The sequence below is a fragment of the Patella vulgata genome, chromosome 2, assembly GCF_932274485.2.
Source record: "Patella vulgata chromosome 2, xgPatVulg1.2, whole genome shotgun sequence".
Classification (NCBI taxonomy): domain Eukaryota; kingdom Metazoa; phylum Mollusca; class Gastropoda; family Patellidae; genus Patella; species Patella vulgata.
Window position 1 is genome coordinate 73167940 of NC_065880.2, and position 18493 is coordinate 73186432.

The 18493-nt window shown below is 34.4% G+C and overlaps 1 protein-coding gene across 1 annotated transcript; it reads left to right on the forward strand.

Annotated features, from left to right (window-relative positions):
* The first annotated feature begins 38 nt into the window (after positions 1 to 38).
* LOC126811778 (protein-lysine N-methyltransferase EEF2KMT) lies at positions 39 to 12708 on the forward strand. Its single transcript, XM_050537677.1, has 8 exons — positions 39 to 161; positions 2245 to 2385; positions 2972 to 3082; positions 4175 to 4252; positions 6299 to 6354; positions 6910 to 7400; positions 8136 to 8288; positions 9280 to 12708. Exons 1-8 carry the CDS (start codon positions 45 to 47, stop codon positions 9381 to 9383), a joined length of 1251 nt encoding a protein of 416 aa, XP_050393634.1. The 5' UTR covers positions 39 to 44; the 3' UTR covers positions 9384 to 12708.
* Positions 12709 to 18493: the final 5785 nt, after the last annotated feature.

An 18493-nucleotide genomic window follows, 5' to 3' on the forward strand; every position in this document is an offset into this window, starting at 1 on the left:
ATCTTTTGACCAATCAAATGTCCCAATACATTTATAAAATAAAAATGGCTGCGTCCATGAAAGAGATGTCTTGTGATTCCGATCTCCGCCCGGAAGAACTATTAAAAGACTTGACATCACAATTCTTTGAAATGGTACCCGTACGAAAGATTAAATGGAAGGCAAGACATTATGTGTCCAATTTGAAAATGACTAAATTGACCCAAAAGCAATTTCTGGCATAAATATAAGGCAAAACCACTTGTTTTTGTTTTGTAGGGGAATACGCGTTGAAGTGCGACGAGGCCTACAGCAGTATAGGCCTACATCACCAAGTTTGAAGAATCTCAATCAAATACGACTTGATGAAAAAGAAAATTATGTAGATTTTATATTATAATTTGTACAAAATGAATGAAAAGATCAACATAATACTTGTCAAATTAGGTAGTTTACAGGATAAGATTCCTTTGTTATTTTATTAGAGCAGCAATGCCAAAATGGGGGGGGGGGGGGGAGAGGGCAGCACAGAGACCACATTAGCCAATTAGCCAGTCTATGCTCGCCTCTGCCAACGGAACACTACATGATTAAACATATTAAATAATTCCGCAGTTGGTTGTTGTTCATGCAATGCTTTTAGTTTTAGCAGATTAATTATTACTGAAATCAAGACAATTGAATGACACTACTGCAAGTATACGTGTAGGGCCTACATAATCCCAATGACAACAAGTATAGGCCTATTGTTGATTGATATTACCTGTACTGGATGTCAGTCATGTTATCGATTCAATTAAATTGAGTAGGTGTTCATTTCATTATCAATTTTTTTTAGTTGCTCCATTCCTAAAGTTATTTTTCATCTTATGGATAAACAATGCAGTACCGGTACCGGTAGCTTAACTATGGTCTGATAACACATGACACAATTATATGGAATACAAATTACTTAAAGGATATATTTCAGCGAAGTTTCGACGAGGGTTCTCCCATCTTTATCAAGCTGGTCTGATCTCCAAATTGTTATACATGGGTTATGTCCCTTTCCTATAGATATCAAGTGTGGGTAAAAAGTCAGATTTTGTCACAAAATTGTCAGTCCTTTACTCTATCTTGCATAATCTCCAACCTTGCGGGTTTTCTCCGGGTCCTCTGGTTTACCCCCAATGTTAAAGACCCTACGCACAAGCAAATTATTGAAATAAAATTGAACCATATGTTAGTCCCAAAATGACCTAGTTTGTGTTGAGTGGACATTAACCCCATTTCTCCCTCTATCTTCTGTAATCAACAGAAAAAATCATGAGATCACTTTGTCTATGAATAAGAAATTTTATTATTTGGATAAGATGTGAATAAAATGGACATTTTTATTGATTAAAGATCCTGTGAATATGTGAAAGCTTGACCAGACAAGACACTAACCAACTAGTTAAAGATGCATTATGTAAGATTGAGATAAAGAAAATAGATAATGAAAAGAGAATATGTTGAAAATTTCAGTCAAATTACTTCATTCTGAGCAGAGTTATGACTGTTTAAAGAATAGTGTAATCTCTATTGTCATTGCTACCGTTATTAGATAATCCATTTTTTACACACCCACATTGAAATGTGGTCGTATGTTGCCGTCGCCCTGTCCATCAGTAGGTATGTCTGTATTGTGGACACTCTAGAGGCTAAAGTTAATATTCATTTGACTTTAAATTTATATACACACTGTTTAAGGTTAGGAGACAAAGAAGGTTAGGAGACAAAGAAGCTTATATTGCTTTTCAATGATATTCGATAATTACTGCCAGAGTTATGGCCCTTGATCACTTGAGAAATCTTGTGGAGGCGCTAGAGGCTTAAGTTAATATAGATTTATACACAGTGTTTAAGTTTAAGATCATGAGACAAACAACCTAAAGAAATTCTAATGATTTCTGATAGTTACTTAATGGGCTGTTACTTGTAATCAGATTTTAGTGTTGTACATTTTTTCATTACTGACAAAAGAAAAAATATGTGACAACCCTTGTTAACTGCCCAGACAATTTAGCTGCTGTGGGTGTATGTTTCATTGTCTAGCAACCAATCTTTATTTAAATTATTAACTGGTAATCATGTTTAAATCAACACCATCCTATAGTCTAGGGAGTTTATTATAGGCTTGACATGTGAATAAATGTCCAATTAATGATTTATATAACATTTGAGGCCAAATGAAAGATCTGTAGGCAGATTACATAATGCATCTTTAATTAATTTTTCTTTCAGGAAGAGCAAGCATCGGCTTTAGTAACATCTCAAGATATACAGCGCAGTGTTTTACGTGCGACTTTACAACATCCTGTTTGTCTCATATATCCACCATCTTTAAGTTATAGACGATATTTTATGAAAACATTAGTACACAAGGTAATCCATTCTTTATCTATCAAATTTGCTAGCTGGGAGCTGTGGTGACTCAGTGAGTAAGGCACTGGCCTGTTAACAATTAGTTCTCAGATTCAGTTCCTGTGATGGTCGGGATTCTCCTGTATGCTGTCAGTGGTGCAGGACGGAAGGTCTGGCAAGGAACAGCATGTAGTTGTTTGGATGGGATAAAAAAAAAACAATCTTCCGCGTACACTTTGGCATGCAAGTAAAATTCTTGGCAGTTGGATAACTTTAATTCACTTTCATTTGTTTTACATTTAAAGCTTATAAATAAATTACAAAAAGTACAGAATACTGCAGCTAGACGTGTTACTTTAGCTAAAAAAATGTGATCACATAACTCCTGTTTTGTATGATTAACACTGGTTACCTGATATCGAATTGATTTAAGATTTTATTACTTATTTTGAAATGTTTAAATAATTTAGCTCCTGCTTACCTCTTAGATCTCTTAGAACTTAATACACCTAGTCAAACATTGTGTACATCAGATAAACTACTTTTTAAGCCCAAAATTGTGTGTTTGTCCTTAGGTATTGTAAATTTATGTTTTATTGTTTTTCAGTTGGAGGAATATCATGCTGAGATATGTGACGAGATTTATGAAGCCTTCGCTGATTTATTAGAACAAAGAGAAGAAGAAGATGACACATTGTGTTATAAAACATATACACTGGTAATATATCTATCTTCAGGGGTTATTCGGTTGCATCGCCCGCCCTTTTTCAGAAAGTTAATAGAATTGGGAGATAGAGAAATGGGGTTTAACGTCTACTCGACACAAACTAGGTCATTTCGGGACTAACACATGGTTCAATTTTATTTCAATAATTCGCTTGCGCGTAGGGGTCTTTAGCAGTGGGAGGAAACCGGAGGACCCGGAGAAAACCCACAAGGCTGGACAGGCGATCCTACTCCTTATCACATACAACCGGGGAATCGAAACCCCATCAGTTGACTCAATGACAGACCGTATGAAACAGCGCAGCGCGCACGTGCTAACCATTCGGCCATCCAACCCCCCTTAATAGAATTGAATCAGAAGGGGTTCCACTATGTGAATAAAGTATACTTGTAAAGGCTTAGATTTTTTGGTTACTATCTAAGGGTAGCCCATGAGATGTGAAAGTTGGTATCTTCTGAGTCTCATTGCCAATGGCATTGAAACAGATATCACTATCAACTACACATTTGCCAAGGTCTATCTCAAGAGATGATGAGTGGCCAGACTCAAGGTGTGTTGAGACTGCTTATTTAACTTGTGGGACAAAATCCTGTCCCAAAATTCTGGCACTAAAATCTCAAATTTATGTCATTTTGAGCACAAAAACTGAAGGGGGCACAAAAACTTTAAATCCATGACGTAAAGCTCATCCTTGCACTACCTTCACTTAGCGACCGGCCCCCCATTGTCCTACAGGTTTGTTAATGATTGCATGTGGCACACAGTGATTGGGTTTTTGCAGAGTTCTATGTCATTGCAGAAAATCAAGCGAAGAAATGAGGGAGAGAGAGGGAGTCATTTTGAAACGCACATATTTCATTCCAATAGTTGGTTAGTCTTTAGAAGTGGAAGAAAACTGGAGGACCCATAGAAAATCCTCATGGTTAGACAAGTGACCCTACTCTGTGTCACGTACAAGCTTGGGATCGAAACCATGCAACTTGACTTAATGACAGATTTTATGATCTACAAAAAACTGTATGCATCAATTCCCCCCTAACCCACACCCCGTTACTCACTTGAGTCTATCTGTTTATATTGTAGCCAACAGGAGATCAGATATCATTACAAGAATCAGTGAATTTAGTTTCTCAGGGTACAACAGGTCTTAGTACATGGCAGGTTAGTAGTTTTTATATGCCCACATTTTCATGTGGACGTATTATGCCGTTGCCCCTGTCCGTCTCTACAGGTCACAATTCTTATCCGATTTTGACGAAACTTGAAATATAGGTTTATCCCCAAAAGATCTCGGCTGCTTTCGATATTGGCATGTATTTCATCGAAACTGCATGGATTATGGCCCCTGATTGTACGAAAAATCATGTTTTTAGCTTGTGGACCCTATAGAGGTCCCAATTTTTATCCGATTTTGTTGAAACTTGAAATGTAAGTTTATAACCCAAAGATCTCGGTTCCTTTCGATATTCGCGTATATTGGACCGTAACTTCCTGAATTATGGCCCCTGATTGTACGAAAAATTGCGTTTTTAGCTTGTGGACCCTATAGAGGTCATAATTTTTATCCGATTGAAAAAAACGTATTATTATATCACCGTTACACCCTAAGGACGGCTGAGTTCGAATTTCGTAAAAATTGGCCCAAAATTGACAGACAAAATGGCCGCTGTTCGTTCTCAAATAGTGTAAAAATATGGTATATCAAGTTTGTGGACCTTATAGAGTTCACAATTTTTATCCGATTTTGTTGAAAATTGAAATGTAAGTTTATAACCCAAAGATCTCGGTTCCTTTCGATATTCACGCATATCGGACCGTAACTTCCTGAATTATGGCCCCTGATTGTAAGAAAAATCGCGGTTTTAGCTTGTGGGACCTTATAGAGGTCATAATTTTTATCCGATTTAAAAAAACGTATTATTATATCACCGTTACACCCTAAGGACGGCTGTGTTCGAATTTTGTGAAAATCGGCACAAAATTGACAGACAAAATGGCCTCCGTTCGTTCTCAAATAGCGTAAAAATATGGTATATCAAGGTTGTGGACCCTATAGAGGTCACAAATTTAATCCGATTTTGTTGAAACTTGAAATGTAAGTTTATAACCCAAAGATCTCGGTTCCTTTCGATATTTGCGCATATCGGACCGTAACTTCCTGAATTATTGCCCCTGATTGTAAGAAAAATCACGGTTTTAGCTTGTGGGACCCTATAGAGGTCATAATTTTTATCCGATTTAAAAAAACGTATAATTATAACACCGTTAAACCCTAAGTATGGCTGAGTTCGAATTTCGTGAAAATCGGCCCAAAACTGAAAGACAAAATGGCCGCCCTTCGTTCTCAAATAGCGTAAACATATGGTATATCAAGGCTGTGGACCGTATAGAGGTCACAATTTTAATCCGATTTTGTTGAAACTTGAAATGTAAGTTTATATAACAAAGATCTCGGTTCCTTTCGATATTTGCGCATATCAAATTGTAATTTCCTGAATTATGGCCCTTGATTGTAGGAAAAATCACTTTCTTTTTAGCTTGTTCTCTATCCATCTCTCGAAAATGTTGGCGCATCCTGTCTGGCTGCCGCTGGTTTTTATACTATAACACCTATTTGTCCAATATAAAATATGTACTGTTTACTGTACTGTTATACTGTTTACTTTCCTTACTTTAAATTAGGGCTCACTTGCTTTAGTTATACCTCCTGACACCGAATATTACTTCATAAAGATAAGAAATCAATTAGTACATTACATATTTCTAGATTGCTAATCTGTTATGCAATAATGTCTCGTCGATTAAAAGATTTATTGAAATGTACATTATACCAATCGATCAGTAGAGTACGTGGAAGAGGGTTCAGAGTTATACTCTAGTCACTTGATTTATGTTCCGTGTAACGGGTGTACAACAATAGTTAAATCAAGTATACCCTTACATAGATGTAAGAGATTAGGTTTAAAGATGTATCTTCTAATGGTACCATATGCAGTTCTTAGGAATTTCATAGTTCCTTTTTTTGAAATATACTAGTTATTGGTAAGTATTTTTGGCAGCCAATTGAATTTGGCAAAGATGACTGATGAGACTAACTTCTTTTAACATTTGAAGACACATTAATCTAAAATGCTACCACATGTATTTAATAATTAATATTTTAAAGTACTTGTACATTTATACTCTTTTTTTTATATCCTTTAATAGGCAGCTCAACACTTAACAGAATTTGTAATGGAAAACAAAGCCTCTTTTCAGAACAGGTAGAGTAATTAATCTTTATTTAATACTACCTTAAAGATACATTATGGGAGATTAGATAAAGTTAAATACTAGATAATGTAAAGGGAATTTGCTGAAAATTTGAGTCAAATTGACCCACTCTGAACCGAGAATTTAGCGATTGAATTTTAGGCCTGGCCTCGATCATCATTACTAAAGTCAGTACGATAAAATTTTTTATTTAATCATCAATGAGCATTGAGCAGTAGATCGGATTCCAATCCAGTAAATATCGCAGACTAACGATGACATCGAGAGTTGATTATGGTCTGGATAAGTTAATTAATTTCTCATTAATAATTCAGGTAACTTTTCAGGCCTAAAGAAAGACCTGCAAAAGGCAGATTTAGTTCTTGCATAATGTTTAAAGTTATTCATATATTTATACATTATGTATTAAATGAAATGAAATGAAATGGGGTTTTACGTCCTACTGTTCTGCTCCGAACTGGGCTAATTAAGACGGGCATACACCATACAGTGTGCTATGAGGGAAATTTTGCTTTGTAATTATGTTTTGATTGATTTATTTGTAGGAATATACTGGAGTTAGGAAGTGGTCTGGGATTAACAGGAATTGTTACTTGTCATAGATGTAAACCACAAACATACACATTTAGTGACTGTCATCCACAAGTATTATTTCTGATGGCTAAAAACATTGAAGCCAATTTGACTCAAAGTGTTCCCAAATTTCAACAGGGATCAGACAGGGACAAAAAGATAATTCGTAAAATCAGACGGCAGTTAAGCTTAAATGCAGAATCGTGTGCAGAATTCGTTGGTGACGAGGCTATTTTAGTTTCGCCAACACAATCACAGGTTTTTGACGCAAAGTGTGATGGCGATGAAATTCAATCGGATCCAAATGATTTAGAACTAAATATGAAATATTGGAAATTGGATAAATGTGGTCTATATGGAACATACAAAAAAGATGAAAATGTAAGAATAGCAAAGCTAGATTGGGAAAATATCAGTGATTCTTTGATGGAAAAATTAAAACCGGACTTTATTTTGGCAGCAGGTTTGTTAATACCTTTATAAAGATTCTTTATGTCATGGAAAAAGAGAGAAGGATGTGGTGTTTAACATCCACTCCACACAAACTAGGTCATTTCGGGACTAATTCATGGTTCAATTTATTTCAGTAATTTCCTCGCATGTAGGTGTCTTTGGTACTAGGAGGAAACCGGGGGACCCTACTCCTTGTCATGTACAAGCTGGGAATCAAAACCACACCACTTGACTCAATGACAGACCTTATGATCTAAAGAGCCTTAGACCATTTGCAACCCACCTCCCTATGTAGCAGAAAATTGGAATTGTATAAACATTTCACTACCTGATAACATTTCTCCAACACCTAGATCTATAATCAAACCACATTTCAGACCCCAATTAATATTGGTAACAAGTCTCATTCCTAACTTTGATGTGAGAACCAGACTTTTCTGTCTCCATATAAGGACATATAACTTGTATTGCGATTTGATGTTTATGTTGTCTGAGTTATCAATCATTTTGTTTCCTGCTCTGATGTTTATATTGTGAGAGTTTATCAATCGTTTTGTATCATGATTTGATGTTTAGGTTGTGTATGTTTATCAATCATTTTGTGTCATTTTGTGCAAGTTGCATATCAATCATTTTGTATTGTGCTTTGATGTTTGTGTTGGTTTGTATCGTGATTTCATGTTTATTTTATATGTATTTATTAATGTTTTTTATATAATGAGGTATCCTATGTGTTTTGTTACAGATGTGGTGTATGATGCATCTATAATGCCATCACTTGTAGCTGTTTTACAAATGTTACTTAAACCTAACGTAGATACAGGACAAGTACCAGTAGCCTATATTGCATCAACAGTTCGAAATGAAGATACAAGAGATAACTTTCTTATTCTATTAGGTAAGCTATTACTGTATAATTATTTACGTTAAAGTGATGCAGGATTTGGCTCTCCCTTGCACAAGAGATGTAAGGAGGTGGCATTCCATTGAAATAGATATACATATCCTGGTACTCCATTTGTAAAGAGATACAGAACCGAACATTTCTTTGCTAGAGATAATGCTGGACCTGGAATTTCATTGCAAGAGAGGTGCATGTGCTAGCATTCCATTGCTAAAGAGATGTCGGTTCTGGTATTTACTTACTACATGATGCAGGAACCAGCGTTCTTTGGCTAGAGAATTGCAGGACCTGCTATTATTGATACACATGCTGGTATCCCATTGCTAAACAGATACAGGTCCTGGTATCCCCATACTCCTTGCAGTGTTTCGTTTGATCAGACCTAATCCCACTCAAGCACCGTCGTAATGAAAGCAAATTTCTCTTCCAAAATATGGCTAGTCAATAGTCTCATTAACAACCAATGCCTAACTGCGTAACAATGTCATTCCGGTTTAAACAGAGCTCCACATTGTTTACATAATAGACCGGAGGCTCAGCGCGGGGGGCACAAAACCAGGCCCAACTTTTCTAGAGTGAAATTTTGCGTAGAATACGATGCCGAGTGGTAATCAGTCCGCCGTTGGGGCGTTTTCGAGATATTCAGGGTCAAAGGTCAAATGAGTTCATTTGCACTGAAAGTGAATGCGCAGTCATTCTTGTATTATGAAAAGAAGCTGAAATTGATCGAAAGTTATCACACTTTCAATAAAAATGTAAACTTACTAAATTCACCTTTAGTCTGAATGACCCTGGAGGTCAAAAGGTGAAATATACCGTTTTTGCACTAGGAAGATTTAAAGTAATAAAATGTCAACGTAAAATATAAAAATTAAAGCGAAACCTGATCTTTAATAATTTTTAAGATGTCTCGTTGATATCCTTGACTTTGTATTGATTGAAAGATTTCCATAGTTGATGTAGGTATAATATTTTTTATTTTCAGGTTCAGAAGGGTTGGTCTACACTATCATTGAACCACCGAAACTCTCTGTCTTTCACTATGACCAATCAGTGCCTATTGAAATCTTAAAAATATCTGCTCAATAAAGCTATCAGATAAAATATATCAGATCTTTGATTTGAATATTTTTGATCATTAAAGGCCCACTTTGAGATATTGGCGTATATTGTCTCCTGTTGCTGACAATTCCTTATCATTCGATTGACTTTATTTTTAAACTTTGTGTTTAAAGTCATGATGCAAGGAAGTCTATTTCTGATAATTACTGCCAGAGTTATGGCTCTTAATCACTTTGAAAAGTCTTGTGTACGCTCTAGAAGCTAAAGTTATCATCCGATGGTCTTGAATTCATGAGACAAAGAAGCCTTTTGGTTTCCATAAATGACAAAAGAAAAAATATGCGACAACCCTTGTGGACTGCTTGGGCGACTTAGCAGATGTAGGCATACATTGTATGTATCTTTGTCTTTTCTCGATTGAGATTCAAGATTTATAGTACAATCCAATTAATATACAATGTATTAATGTTAATGTGCAATCTCATTTATTTTGAATTTATTGAAATTATGTTATTTTGGGAATAAGAGATGTATTTTTTTATATTCTAGCTCGGTATCAATGTACTCTGTTATATACACAAATTTGGTTGTGTTAAATATTTTTGAGAAATATATCAATTATGCGTTACCCCCGTTAACCCTTGTGGACTGCTCAGCGACTTAGCTGATGTGGGCATATGTTTCTTTGTCTTTTTTTTTTGATTGAGATACAAGATTTATAATACTATCCAATTAATATACAATGTATTAATGTTAATGTGCAATCTCATTTATTTTGAATTTACTGAAATTATGTTATTTTGGGAATAAGAGATGTATTTTTTTACATTCTGTATTTTTTTCTGTATCAATGTACTCTGATATGTACACAGATTTGGTTGTGTTAAATATTTTTGAGAAATATATCGATTATTAAAATCACTAGTTATCTCCCCCTTATAAGGACCACCATTTCTTAAAACTAAATCTTTTAAAATACACCGTTGGAAGCAGTATAAACCACATGTACTCTACCGGTGGATGGGTTTGACGAAGAGATTTTTGATTCCAACACTTATTTTCAGATGATATTCATTAATTTGGACAAGCCTATTTATAGTTGACTGCTGGCAGATTTCTGAGTAAAAACTTTGGGAAATTGGCAGATTGTTTTTGTTCTGTACAGTCGCTGATACAATCCCCCTGGGGAAGGGTGAGAATGTCTTCACTACATTTTGAAGCTCTGCTCAGTTGTTTTTCATCTCTTTGTCAGGGATTTTCTGTGTTCCCATCTATGGTGAGAAAACATAGCTACGGAATTGATCCAGAAAGGATGATATTGCAGGAGGATATCAAATGGAAATACCAATGTCACAAACTCTCACAATGAAATATGTATGGCCAATCCGACAATTTGGCAGGAACATATCAAATGGAAATAAGAATGTCACAAACTGTTTCAAATGTAGTAGACTTTGCCAAATGTTTTTGAGGGAAATCAAAATTTTCTGTCCACAATTTCCAAAATTCTATATCCGCACCTGATGTCTAAATTGTTACCTTAGTTACACCAACTCTCTGTGTATTTCCAGATAACTGAGAGTCTAAATAGTCAATCATTAGGAATGAATATAGTCTGTAAAATAAATATGCTTCAAGTGTTAATTAAATGTTTTTCCCATAGAAACATAAACCTCAAGGGAAGTTACTTATTATTTTTTTCAGTTTCTTTTACTGGGGCACAATTCCCGAAAAATTTAACTAAAATATTTTAAGAACACAGCGATTTCATTGGTTGAGATTTAAAATCCTAGGACAAATTTTAGCTCTTGGCCAATAAAAGAGCAGAATTCTTAAAACATTTTAAGTTTTCTTGAAAAAGACCCCTGATTACATGTACATGTATTTAATTAAATAATTCAAATAATAATCACCAAGCAACCAACAAGACTGTAAAATTAGAGTGGTTTAATCTTTTTAAGTTTGTTGCTAGCGGATTATTTGCATTTGAATTATTTACAAGGATTTTTTCCTGCACCTCTAAGATCCAAACTCACAAGTATTGTTATAGGGATTCTTACACACTTTTACCACTTTCAGTGGACGTTTTTTTTTTTTAAAATTAAATAATTCATTCCAGATAATGATATAAATTATAATTTTACAAGCTTATTAATAATAGTATTAATTGTACATTTGTTTATATAAACCTATATTTGTTGTTAAATGTATATTGATTGTTATACTCCCACATTTTCATGTGGATGTATTATGCTGTTGCCCCTGTCCGTCCATTCAAATTTTGTTTGTGGACACTCTAGAGGTGACAATTTTTATCCGATTTTGATGAAACTTGAAATATTGTTTGACATCCCAAAGATCTTGGTTCCTTTCGATATTGGCATGTATCAGATCATGGATTATGGTCCCTTATTGTACGAAAAATCATGTTTTTAGCTTGTGGACATTCTAGAGGTTACATTTTGTAACCGATTTTGATGAAACTTAAAATGCAGGGTTATAACCTTAAGATTTTGGTTCTTTCGATATGGTGTTAAGTATGTAATACCAAGGTTGTGGACCCTCTAGAGATCACAAATTTGATGAAACTTAAAGTAAATGTTTATATCCCATGATATGGGTTCCTTTAAATATTGAAGCATGTCGGACCGTCACATCCTGGATTATGCCCCCTGATTGTACGAAAAATCGCATTTTTAGCTTGTTCTCTGTCCATCTCTTGCAAAATGTGGGCGTATCTTGCATGTTTTTTTTTGTCTATTAAGGTATTTATCAGTCTCTAGTATTTTATATATATATATGTTCACACAATTTTAGTATAAATTGACAAAAATAAGGAATTACTTGTCTTGTATACATAATATATTTGACTGTATGAGCTCATTAGCATTGATGAATATAATCAAGGAGTTGGTCCCTGTCATCCCCAAATCTCTGCACCTCACTGGATAAAATTCACAACTTATCAACCATTATTACTGGTGTTGTAGCTATTACTTTGAAAAGAACCATTGTTTTATTTGCATAACACAGGATGTTGTATGGGCACCACTGGCAACGTATAGGAATTAAATGTTTTTGATGTTCTGAAAATAATCTGAATTTGCAAGTAGTGTACATCATATAGGCAATACAAAGATTTTGGATAACAAAATCTAGGATGAAAATATCACCCAAGGAAGTATGTATATATTAACTCTCATATGCTGCTCTAGATTTATTTGTAGGCTTGAAATTCCATATCTTCATATTCAGCAAACCCTGAATGTTTAAAAGAACTTTTATTAAAGGGAAGAACAAATTTTTTCAGTGTCATAAATAATATAAAATAAAATAAAAACATAAAACATCATGGTTTTACTATTTGTAATTCTCTGTCAGAGTGTGAATCGACTTTAGAAATTACTATTAAAGATGCATTATTTCAGGTCTTTTTTCTGGTTTCAAATGCATAAATTATTACTTTAACAAGACATGTAATTATAGTTAAAGGACAATGATGGTGTCAGCTAGACCTGGCTAAACACATTCAGAATATAATTTTTAACACACAGGTCTTTGTTATGTTTGGTAGAAGGTAGAAAATATTTATTTTCCTTTTTTAATTATTAAGACGGCTTTGTTGTGAAATTTTGATAAAATGCTTATTATCTGAGAAGGATCAAATCTATACTATGTAGAAACCTCTCTTGCAAAATAATCTTTATAAAAACTGATTGCAGAATTTTTCCTTTTAAGCCTAATGCCTTTGCAGCCTTAACTGGCCCAAAAAATTTTAATTTATAATCCCGAAAACCCCAAAATATAATTTGATGATGCACATTGCATGTAACTGGAGTCTGCATTGTATTGGTCCTTAACTGTGGAGGTCCTTCCAATATTTAAGCCACAATGAGCTGTGTATTCTAAGGTTTTGGATGTCATTTGTAATGAACAAAGAAAAGCATATCCTATTATGCAAACCAGGAGTAATTACTAATGGCTGATTCACAAAGGCCAAAACAATAATTAAAAAACGTGTAGAATGGACTAAGCAGGCGTAAAAACGACTGTCGTTCAATTTCACCGAACATAATTGACTAGAAATAATATTGTTTTTTAAATATATATATCACTTTATATACATTTCATCAATATGTACTTTTAAACCCATTTTCGTATATTTTAAGGTCCCAAGGAATAGAGCCATACGCACTTTAATTAATATTAATCCAAAAACTAATCCAAATTTCCCATTCACGGTCTTCTCGCTACAGTCCAGACAGTAAAATGACGATAGATGTCAAACAACCGATCGGTTAGGCCAAGATCTACTAATATCATTGGAATAATCCGTTTTACTACCTTGAAGCATTGGTTAACCATCACCGAACACAATTTGGCGACCTATTCGGCTAGCGACCTATTCGACCGATCCAGCTGGCAACCTATTCAGAATAAATTCAACAGTCGCCCAAACTCAACTATTTTTATCAACCAATCAAATCCAATGTTACGTCTATCAAATGAAAGTAGAATACATGTATATTATTATTTATCCATTCCTTTAGCTCAGAATAGAGATGTAATTTCGCATTATCTTACAAAATTCTGGACATCCAACTAAATATATTCCGAAAGTTAATTAAATAAGCTTTCCAAATATTATTATTAAAAGTCGGCACAGTCATATTAAAGGGGTGCACTCTCATCCTAAACATGGCCAATTTTGAAAAAAAAATTAAAGGGAAAGACCGTTAATATCCCGTGTCAAAATTCGGACCATCCTACTAAATTCTGAGGATCAAACTAAATATATTCTAAAAGGTAATTGAATAAGCTTTCCAAATATTATTAGTAAATGTTGGCACAATCATATTAAAGGGGTGCGCTCTCAACCTGAACATAGCCCATTTTTCAATATTTTAAAGTGAAAGAACGGTAATATTCCGAGTCAAAATTCGGATCATCGTACAAAATTATGAGCACCCGGCTATATATATTCTGAAAGGTAATTGAATAAGATTTCTAAATATTATTATTTTCGACTTCGAAAAAAATACCGGCCTATCTTTGCATTTAGAATATTGAAAAATTGATTATGTTCAGGTTGAGAGCGCGCCCCTTTAATATGATTGTGCCAACTTTTACTAATATTATTTGGAAAGCTTATTCAATTACCTTTTAGAATATATATAGCTGGATTCTCAGAATTTTGTACGATGATCCGAATTTCGACTTCGAAAAACATACCGGCCTATCTTTGCATTTAGAATATTGAAAAATTGATTATGTTCAGGTTGAGAGCGCGCCCCTTTAATATGATTGTGCCAACTTTTACTAATAATATTAGGAAAGCTTATCCAATTACCTTTCAGAATATATATAGCTGGATGCTCAGAATTTTGTACGATGGTTCTAATTTTGACTCGGAATATTACCGTTCTTTCAGAATATATCTGGATGCTCAGAATTTTGTACGATGGTCCGAATTTTGACTCGGGATATTACCGTTCTTTCACTTTAAAATATTGAAAAATTGTCGACGTTTAGGATGAGAGCGCACCCCTTTAATATGATTGTGCCATATTTTACTAAGTATATTTGGAAAGCTTATTTAATCACCTTTTAGAATACATATAGCTGGATGCTCAGAATTTTGTACGATGGTCCGAATTTTGACTCGGAATATTACCATTCTTTCACTTTAAAATATTGAATAATTGGCGACGTTTAGGATTAGAGCGCACCCCTTTAATATGATTGTGCCAACTTTTACTAATATTATTTAGAAAGCTTATTCAATTACCTTTCACAATATATATAGCTGGATGCTTAGAAATTTGTACGATGATCCGAATTTCGACTTCGAAAGAAATACCGGCCTATCTTTACATTTAGAATATTGAAAAATTGGCTATGTTCAGGTTGAGAGCGCGCCCCTTTAATATGATTGTGCTAACTTTTACTAATAATATTTGTAAAGCTTATTCAATTACCTTTCTGAATATATATAGCTGGATGCTCAGAATTTTGTACGATGGCCCGAATTTTGACTCGGAATATTACCGTTCTTTCACTTTAAAATATTGAAACATTGTCGACGTTTAGGATGAGAGCGCACCACTTTAATATGATTGTGCCATATTTTACTAAGTATATTTGGAAAGCTTATTTAATCACCTTTTAGAATACATATAGCTGGATGCTCAGAATTTTGTACGATGGTCCGAATTTTGACTCGGAATATTACCGTTCTTTCACTTTAAAATATTGAATAATTGGCGACGTTTAGGATGAGAGCGCACCCCTTTAATATGATTGTGCCAACTTTTACTAATAATGTTTAGAAAGCTTATTCAATTATCGTTCAGAATATATATAGCTACATGCTCAGAATTTTGTACGATTATCCGAATTTTGACTTCGAAAAAAATACAGGTCTATCTTTACATTTAGAATATTGAAAAATTGGCTATGTTCAGGTTGAGAGCGCGCCCCTTTAATATCATTGTGCCAACTTTTATTAATAATATTTGGAAAGCTTATCCAATTACCTTTCAGAATATATTTTGCTGGATGCTTAGAATTTTGTACGATGGTTCTAATTTTGACTCGGAATATTACCGTTCTTTCACTTTAAAAATATTGAAAAATAGACGACGTTTAGGATGAGAGCGCACCCCTTTGATATGATTGTGCCAACTTTTACTAATAATATTTAGAAAGCTTATTCAATTACCTTTCAGATTATATATAGCTGGATTCTCAAAATTTTGTACAATGATCCGAATTTCGACTTCGAAAAAAATACCGGCCTATCTTTGCATTTAGAATATTGAAAAATTGATTATGTTCAGGTTGAGAGCGCGCCCCTTTAATATGATTGTGCCAACCTTTACTAATAATATTTGGAAAGCTTATTCAATTACCTTTTAGAATATATATAGCTAGATGCTCAGAACTTTGTACGATGGTCCGAATTTTGACTCGGAATATTACCGTTCTTTCACTTTAAAATATTGAAAAATTGTCGACGTTTAGGATGAGAGCGCACCCCTTTAATATTATTGTGCCATATTTTACTAAGTATATTTGGAAAGCTTATTTAATCACCTTTTAGAATATATATAGCTGGATGCTCAGAATTTTGTACGATGGTCAGAATTTTGACTCGGAATATTACCGTTCTTTCACTTTAAAATATTGAAAAATTGGCGACGTTTAGGATGAGAGCGCACCCCTTTAATATGATTGTGCCAAGTTTTACTAATAATATTTGGAAAGCTTATTCAATTACCGTTCAGAATATATATAGCTGGATGCTCAGAATTTTGTACGATGGTCAGAATTTTTACTCGGAATATTATCGTTCTTTCACTTTAAAATATTGAAAAATTGGCGACGTTTAGGATGAGAGCGCACCCCTTTAATATGATTGTGCCAACTTTTACTAATATTATTTAGAAAGCTTATTCAATATCTTTCAGAATATATATAGCTGGATGCTCAGGATTTTGTGCGATGGTCAGAATTTTTACTCGGAATATTACCGTTCTTTCACTTTAAAATATTGAAAAATTGGCGACGTTTCGAAAAATTGACTATGTTTAGGTTGACAGCGCGCCCCTTTAATATGACTGTGCCAACTTTTACTAATAATATTTAGAAAGCTTTACCAATTACCTTTCAGAATATATATAGCTGGATGTTCAGAATTTTGTACGATGATCCGAATATGGACTTCGAAAAAAATACAGGTCTGTCTTTACATTTAGAATATTGAAAAATTTCGACTTCGAAAGAAATACCGGCCTATCTTTACATTTAGAATATTGAAAAATTGGCTATGTTCAGGTTGAGAACGCGCCCCTTTAATATCATTGTGCCAACTTTTACTAATAATATTAGGAAAGCTTATCCAATTACCTTTCAGAATATATATAGCTGGATGCTCAGAATTTTGTACGATGGTTCTAATTTTGACTCGGAATATTACCGTTCTTTCACTTTAAAATATTGAAAAATGGGCTATGTTCAGGTTGAGAGCGCATCCCTTTAATATGATTGTGCCAACTTTTACTAATAAGATTTGGAAAGCTTATTCAATTACCTTTTAGGATATATTTAGTTGGATCATCAGAATTTTGTACGATGGTCCGAATTTTGACACGGGATATTAACATTAACAGTCTTTCCGTTTAATTTTTTTTCTCAAAATTGGCCATGTTTAGGATGAGAGTGCATCCCTTTAATATGGCTGTGCCAACTTTTACTAATAATATTTGGAAAGCTTATTTATTTACCTTTCGGAATATATTTAGTTGGATGTCCAGAATTGTGTAAGATAATGCGAAAATACATCTCTATTCTGAGCTAAAGGAATGGGTAAATAATTAAATATTCTACTTTCATTTGATAGACGTAACGTTGGATTTGATTGGTTGATAAAAATAGATGAGTTTGGGCGACTGTTGAATTTATTCTGAAAAGGTTGCCAACGAACAGGTTGCCAGCTGGATCGGTCGAATAGGTTGCTAGCCGAATAGGTCGCTAAATTGTGTTCGGTCTAACCATCTGCCAGCAGATAAAAAGATAGCCGTTGTAGCTTCAAGGCAACCCAAAATTCCGTCCCATTTACGCCTCGTACCGTAACAACAAATCAGTATCAGGTGCTGACACATGAATACCAAGTGTACGTTGTCCAAACGCCTGACTATTTCCATATAATATTTCCATGGCCCTTTTTATGGCTATTTTTAAAGCTAGCAGCAAGGGAGAGATAAGGCCCGAGTATATCTTTGGGCTTTGGCAGTTTCCTATCCGTGGTTCATCCATTATTTTATACACATCTTTCGTGAATTAGTTCCCAGAAAGATCTTTCGAAAGGTAAATGAAATGAAATGGGGTTTAACGTCCCAGTTTTCTGCACCATCCGAGCTAATGAAGACGGACATGCAGTGTGCTATGGGGGACAGCTGGATCGGTCGAATAGGTTGCTAGCCGAATAGGTCGCTAAATTGTGTTCGGTCTAACCATCTGCCAGCAGATAAAAAGATAGCCGTTGTAGCTTCAAGGCTACCCAAAATTCCGTCCCATTTACGCCTCGTACCGTAACAACAAATCAGTATCAGGTGCTGACACATGAATACCAAGTG

Bases quoted from the DNA above. Each gene is read 5' to 3' on its own strand.
- LOC126811778 (XM_050537677.1), top strand. From the start codon at position 45: ATGGCTGCGTCCATGAAAGAGATGTCTTGTGATTCCGATCTCCGCCCG. The intron at 162-2,244 runs GCAAGACATTAT...TTTTTCTTTCAG, and splicing joins TACGAAAGATTAAATGGAAG to GAAGAGCAAGCATCGGCTTT. The intron at 4,253-6,298 runs GTTAGTAGTTTT...ATCCTTTAATAG, and splicing joins CAGGTCTTAGTACATGGCAG to GCAGCTCAACACTTAACAGA.